General features: G+C 47.1%; 1 protein-coding gene across 1 annotated transcript; it reads left to right on the top strand.

The window, feature by feature from the left end:
• Positions 1-420: 420 nt before the first annotated feature.
• Positions 421-6,767, top strand: KCTD12 (potassium channel tetramerization domain containing 12). The gene has a single exon (XM_059378241.1). The coding sequence runs from the start codon at positions 646-648 to the stop codon at positions 1,627-1,629; it is 984 nt and encodes a 327-aa protein (XP_059234224.1). The 5' UTR covers positions 421-645; the 3' UTR covers positions 1,630-6,767.
• Positions 6,768-6,991: the final 224 nt, after the last annotated feature.

Raw genomic sequence — 6,991 nt, 5'->3', positions numbered from 1 at the left:
CTGCGGGGGGAGCCGGAAAGTTCACGTCCTCCTCCCAGGCGGGGTTAGGAGGGCAGAGGGCGCCGCGACTGCCCCTCCGAAGGAAGCTGGTCCTCCGGAGCGGCCGGTCCCAACCTCCTCCATCCGTTTTGCAGGGGAACAAAGTTGGGCGGGAGCGCGAAGGGCTGGAGCGCGGGCCCGGCGAGGTGGAGGTGGGGCGGCGGGGGAGTCGGGTCGTCCCCGACGCGCGCGAGCCGGGGTGGAGCCAGCAGCCGGGCGCGGCGTCAGCGTTTAGGATGCAAATCGATTCCTGGCTCCGCCGGCGCCCCCTCCCGCCCGGGGGAGCAAGGCTCCGCCGCTCCACCGCCGCCCACGCCTCCTGCGCGCCGCGGCGCCCGAGCGGGCGGCTCTACTTAAGCCGCGCGCCGGCCGAGACCCGGCACTCGCCTGGAGCGCGCGGGTGAGGCGGGGCGAGCGCACCGCGGTCCTCGGGGGCGCACAGCAGCGCGCTTGCACCGCTGGGCTCTGCGCGGCTCCCGGCGGCTGCGGCGGTGGTGGCGGTGGCGGCCGGAGCGCAGGGCTGAGCCAGAGTCCGGCAAAGGCGGCGGCGGCTTCGGTGCGCGGCCCCGCTCCCTGCCATCACCCCGGACCGGCCCCCTCTTTGCCATGGCTCTAGCGGACAGCACACGTGGATTACCCAACGGGGGCGGCGGCGGGGGTGGCAGCGGCTCCTCGTCCTCCTCGGCGGAGCCGCCGCTCTTCCCCGATATCGTGGAGCTGAACGTGGGGGGCCAGGTGTATGTGACCCGGCGCTGCACCGTGGTGTCGGTGCCCGACTCGCTGCTCTGGCGCATGTTCACGCAGCAGCAGCCGCAGGAGCTGGCCCGGGACAGCAAAGGCCGCTTCTTTCTGGACCGAGACGGCTTCCTCTTCCGCTACATCCTGGATTACCTGCGGGACTTGCAGCTCGTGCTGCCCGACTATTTCCCCGAGCGCAGCCGGCTGCAGCGCGAGGCCGAGTACTTCGAGCTGCCCGAGCTCGTGCGCCGCCTCGGGGCGCCCCAGCAGCCCGGCCCCGGGCCGCCGCCTCCGCACTCGCGGCGCGGAGTGCAGAAGGAGGGCTCGCTGGGCGACGAGCTGCTGCCGCTCGGCTACGCGGAGCCCGAGCAGCAGGAGGGCTCGTCTGCCGGGGCGCCCTCGCCCACGCTGGAGCTGGCTAGCCGCAGCCCGTCCGGGGGTGCGGCGGGCCCGCTGCTCACGCCGTCCCAGTCGCTGGACGGCAGCCGGCGCTCGGGCTACATCACCATCGGCTACCGCGGCTCCTACACCATCGGGCGGGACGCGCAGGCAGACGCCAAGTTCCGGCGAGTGGCACGCATCACGGTGTGCGGCAAGACGTCGCTGGCCAAGGAGGTGTTCGGCGACACCCTGAATGAGAGCCGGGACCCGGACCGGCCTCCCGAGCGCTACACTTCGCGCTATTACCTCAAGTTCAACTTCCTGGAGCAGGCCTTCGACAAGCTGTCCGAGTCGGGCTTCCACATGGTGGCGTGCAGTTCCACGGGCACCTGCGCCTTCGCTAGCAGCACCGACCAGAGCGAGGACAAGATCTGGACCAGCTACACGGAGTACGTCTTCTGCCGGGAGTGAGCTCCCCAGACCCCCTCGCGACTCCAGCGCTCCCATCCCCCGCCTTCCTGCTCCTACCCCACGCCTTTCCATGCCCCTCTCTCCCACCTTTAGTAGCTGGGCCAGGCCCACTCACGCCCCACTTGAGAACCTGCAGCCGCAGATCCTCTCGGCTTCTTCGTCTTCTTTGGACCCCGTTAACCGAGAGAGCCCCGATGTACCCCCTCCAGTGCTTCCTCTGCCCCACTGACTCCAACCACCCCTCCCCTGGATTGTCCTTCAGTCTGGATCTAATGAGGCAGTGTGGCCACAAAGTCACCAAGTACCTGGGAATGGCAGAATTGTTCAGAACCAGATGGGACTCTGTCCAGTGTGTAGAAGATTCCCTGAAATCCCAAGCTCTTTTGACTCTTTTCGGGGCTCGAGAGATCAGAATTGATAACACTGGGACTAGTTAGTGTTTTCAAAGGTCATTACGTAGCCTTTGTGACCCTCTTTAAAGGTAGAGTTTGAGAGAGCTGGATGGAAGACTCTGGACCTGGAATTAGGATCCCGTGGAGACAGAGACTGCAGAATGAATAAAGTTTTGACACGTTAATAGGTAGAAGTAGGAAAAGAATCTAGTGCTGGCACAATGAAGGATCGTATCTTTTCCGTGCACAATGAAAAAAGTCTTCGCCTGTGGCTTAAACTTGTAGAAAGTTACCCTCCTGCGTGGGGAGGCATCCTTTCTCCTTGGCTCCAGCGCCCGCTTCCCTTAGTTCGACCGGTCGACATGGCTGCCTTTACCGGCGAGAGGGAGCAAGAGTGCTGACGCCGGCAAGCAAGGGCGAGACAGCCCGGGTCACCCGGCACTGCGGGAAGCCACCTGGCTGTGACCGTAACCGGAGCTGGGTAGCCATAATGCACGTCGTGGGTATTAGGAGAGCCCGTATTGTTGCAGTGAATGGCAGTAGGACCTTAGCTTGTAAGACTTGGGGGGTGGGATGGGGAGGGAGGAAGGAGGGGTGAAGGGGTGGGAAGGGGGGAGCAGACACATTCCTTTATTATTTGAAAGTTGGAAGTTTGTGCCATCCGTTTGAGTACATGCACATTTAAAAAAAAATAGTACACACAAACATGCAAAGCATTTTGTAAAGATTAGTAACAGATCTACTCTTATCTGGCAGTTTATTGAACTAACTGTTCTGAGTCCTAAACTTAGAAGTTGCTGATACTTACATAACCTAACCAAAGAGTTACCCAGTAGTTTTTGAACTTTAGTTTAGGTTTTTCTGAACTTTATTTTCTTGTTGATTATACATCCTGATTTTAAGATCTATTAACGAGCAAAATCTGTTTGGTCTTGGTTACTTAAACTTAAGATCTCTTCTTAAAAATCCTTATTTTCTTCAAGCCCAGCCAATGTTGACTTCTGGGCAAACCCCGAAAACCTGAAAATGCCACTTCTTCCTGCAGATGGTTTGAAATTAAGGTGGAATCTCTTCGGGTGACAGAGCTGCAGAGAGACAGAAGCACCCAGGGCTGCCCATCTGTACATAGCTATACAATGAAACGTTTGTAAACAAAGGCAAGAAAGTGCTTACAAGTGGGTTCAGCAATAAAATCGTGTTTTTAGGTAAATGCAAGAGAAACAGAAGGAGACCTGGTTGCCTTATACCTTTACTCTAACATGGAATAAATCCCCACTGCATATTCTATCTACACTTTAGGTGAAGGGAAGTGAATCCTTGTCTTTTCATGCTGTGAGGCTCCTTTGGATATTCTGTGATGACAGAGAAGCCTTTCCTTTTTCATGAGTTACAGCAGTTCCTCTGAAGTATGTTTTTAAAGATTTTGTAAGAGTCGTTTTCAGTGTTCAAATTAGTGCTATTTTTTCTTCTTTTTAAAAATGAATCTTGTACTGTATCTTACTATGTCCGTAACAGATACTAAGAATTGGAACAGTTTTATTCTTACAACTCATGTGATCCAACCTGTATATACCATATATAAACATTTTACACGAATCATTTAGTTTTTTAATTCATTTACTAATGCTAAATAATTTCCTATATCTACTCCCAGTAACGTGCATCAGATGGTGTATATACTAAAGCAACATGTTTTCATGAGTTTCTCAGATCCTTGTCTCTGGGGACACTGGGTTAGGAAAAAAGACGTGATTATAAAACTGAGTTTGCTCCATACTTTTTTCCTTGGCTATTAATTATGTACTAATAATATGTCAGTTAACTGTCCACTTAAAAAGAAGGTACTTGTATTTTTAACCCACTAATTTTTTTTTTTTAATTGGTAAACAGATTTGAGGTCTTTTCATTGGACTTACATTTTTAGAAAGGTAAAGTTAGGTTGGTATATAAAGACTGTAATTGTAAGGGAAATGGAAGTAGAAATCCAGGAAGTTGTGTTTGTGTATAAGTTGGGTGTGTTCTCAGAGTAGGTAGTGCAACAGAGCTTATCTCTGTTTCAAGCCTGAAATGATTTAGCAAAGTCACTTTCTGGACAAAAGAGCATCACAGATTTCTCCACCCTATGTGGTGTTCTGTTAGATTGTTTGGCAAACAACAAATATGTGAGAACATCTTAGGACAGTTCAAAGCCACTGAGAGGTGGCAAGACTCCGGGATTCTGATTTTCTCTGTTAAATCTGCACAATTCCAGGAGTTCTGGGACAGTGCTAAAGTTTTGTTTGTGCCACTCAAGTCCTAATGAATTTTATGTCGTAAAACTTTGAGTTGAACTATTCTGCGTCTTTGGGCACATGGATTTTACTTTCCCTCACTTTCTGGCTGCCCAGCAGTGCTACCCTCCCTTTGCATTATGTCAAAGACTGGGAATTTAAATGATCAGAGATCATAAACTGACTTCTTTTCCTAGGAATGACTGTTTCCTCTAAGGTTGGCAGTCAAAAAATGCAAATATTCTACTTTCAGCCCAACGTGAAGGCTGGGTGGGAAACTCATTCTGTGCTGGGTGGCTTAGATTACTGTGGCTAGGTGACTTAGCATGGGTGCTTTTGGGTCCCTTCTCTTCCCTGTACTGTGGGCCACAGAAGGACCCTTTGTGATCTACAAAGTGGGCTGGAGTGTTACTTGTCACCTCTGATCTTGGATGGGATATCAAGGGTCCGTACCAGTAAGCCCTCCAAAGACACCATTCAGATAACCCGGGAGAATGTCATAAATTCTTCACATAATTATGATTGCATGAAACTGACCCAGTATAGCGTGCAATTACCTGTGTTATGGCTTTAATGACTGTTTGGTTCATCAGTACAAGTGAGTGACATGAGATTTAACAAATTTTATTAAAAAAAAAAAAAAAAGATTGTTGGCAGTGGTGGCTAGAGACACAGGTACCTCGTCCAGTGCTTTTGCACCAGGAGTTGGATAAGTTGCCTATTTTTAAAGTACATGTAGACCATGAACCATATTCAGTCTAATTTTTCAGATTATATGTTGTGGAAAATATTCCTTAGAGGTGTGAGACTTGGAAATTTTTGGAAAAATTTTTTTCCCTTTCTGTACTGTTTTTATTCTTGTGCTGCTGCTGCTGCCTTTTTTTTTCCTTTTCTTTCTTTCTTTTTTTTTTTTTTTTTTTGTGGGTTGGGGTGGTGGCTTTTTTTTTTTTTTTTTTTTTTTTTTTCTTTTTTTTTTTTTTTTTTTGGCATTGATAGCAAAGTGAAAATTTGTGAAACTAGCCAAAATTGTCTTCTCTTTCAAACCAGATCCATATATGGGGCCTGTTGCTTCTCTGAGGAAATGCACAATCTGAATTCTCAGACAAAAATGGGCAACTGGCAATTCTCTAACATATCCCAATTTTTATTGGAATTTTCCATGGAATGTCATTACATTGAAGCCATGTAAGGTGAAGCTTTGGTAATTTTTTACTTTTTAAATTATGGTAAATTCTAATATTCGAAACATTTTGTACTCCACATGAAAAATGCTAAATTCTAGTGCACGTATTTAGAAAAGTATTGACTGGAGTGGTTGAATTCTGTAAGAATTTCTTTTATAGTCTCAATCATAAGTACTTTATTCAATTGACTTAAATTTCTAAAATAGTAGACTGAATATTTTTTATTGTAAACTTAGCAGAGTAAATCCTTCGGAATTTCTTTTGTTTTTTCCTTATGATAACTCATTTAAAAAACCGAATTAGTTTTCTTAGATGACCTGTCTGTCTCTAGAGAATAAATAAAATACTCTTGGGTTTTCAGTGGCTGTAGTACCTGGTACAGGGTTTCCTAGAGCCAGAAACAAGTTATGTTGAGGTTAATTTTTCTTTGTCACAATTTTGGACAATAAAGTCTTAAAGATCTTTGAATTTGAAGATTTAGATTCTCTACTGGGGCCTTTGAAACTTAGATGGAAGAAATCCAAGCAGACTAATTTATATTAGAGTTTAATCTTGTGTGGTAGGAAGATGAATAGTTGACCAAGAATTCTTGTCACCTTATACATTTTGTGGTCCCCCCCCCCACCAAGTTTTTTTGTATTTTAAATGTATTTTGAGGTATGTGAACATTAATTGTAATGTAAAGTATTTTACAGCTGTGTTTGTGACTTTATAGGCAGGTGAATTTTGCCATTACTATTGATCACAGATGATGATAATTTGTGACCACTTACACATCATTAGTGACATTTAATGACAAAAGTTTAAGATGTCCACTGTGGGTGTTAATTTTGAAGACCTAAATTATATGTTATTTAAATTTTTCCCTACATCTGAAAACTCTTAACTGCCAAACAATGTAAGATTCCCACAGAGCTCTCTGGATTATGCAATTGTTGAAAACATTACATGCTAAGTGATACGTATCACTGAGCCATTTTCTCAAAATAGAAGGGGAAAAGAAAAAAAAATAACGATTATCAGACTTTCCTCATGAAACAGAAAGCCAAGAAAAAAAAAATCCCTCTGTATTTTAAAAAAGACAATTGAGACGTGCCCAAACTTTAAGTGAGGATTTCTTCAACCGTCTAAATGCTCTAGAGATTTGTTTTCCCTGTTCACAACCAGTTGTATAAGAGACCTACTCGATACTGTTTTCCTCCCTGTGTGTGAAGTAATGAATCATTGATTATGTGACTTGTTATGTATTCTATTAAACACTAAAGAATAAAACATTCACTCCTTTAATTATTCCTTTTGACTCCTGGGTATGGATTGGCTTGAAGAGTGGTCTGATTTCATTTAAGGGGTTAAGTACTGGGAGGGAATGCTTCCCAGGTTGTTGTGGGGCTGTTGATGAACATTGGGCCCTCAGAACTCCTCACGGTGTAACTGGCCAGCTTGGCCAGGAGTGAACAGGCTTCGGCCCCAGTTTATTGTCTGTTGAATGCCTGTTAAGGTGGGTTGTTAGGGTGGA

The sequence above is a fragment of the Mustela nigripes genome, chromosome 15, assembly GCF_022355385.1.
Source record: "Mustela nigripes isolate SB6536 chromosome 15, MUSNIG.SB6536, whole genome shotgun sequence".
NCBI lineage: Eukaryota > Metazoa > Chordata > Mammalia > Carnivora > Mustelidae > Mustela > Mustela nigripes.
The sequence above is the reverse complement of the archived record's forward strand: the minus strand, read 5'-3'. Positions and strand labels throughout refer to the sequence as shown.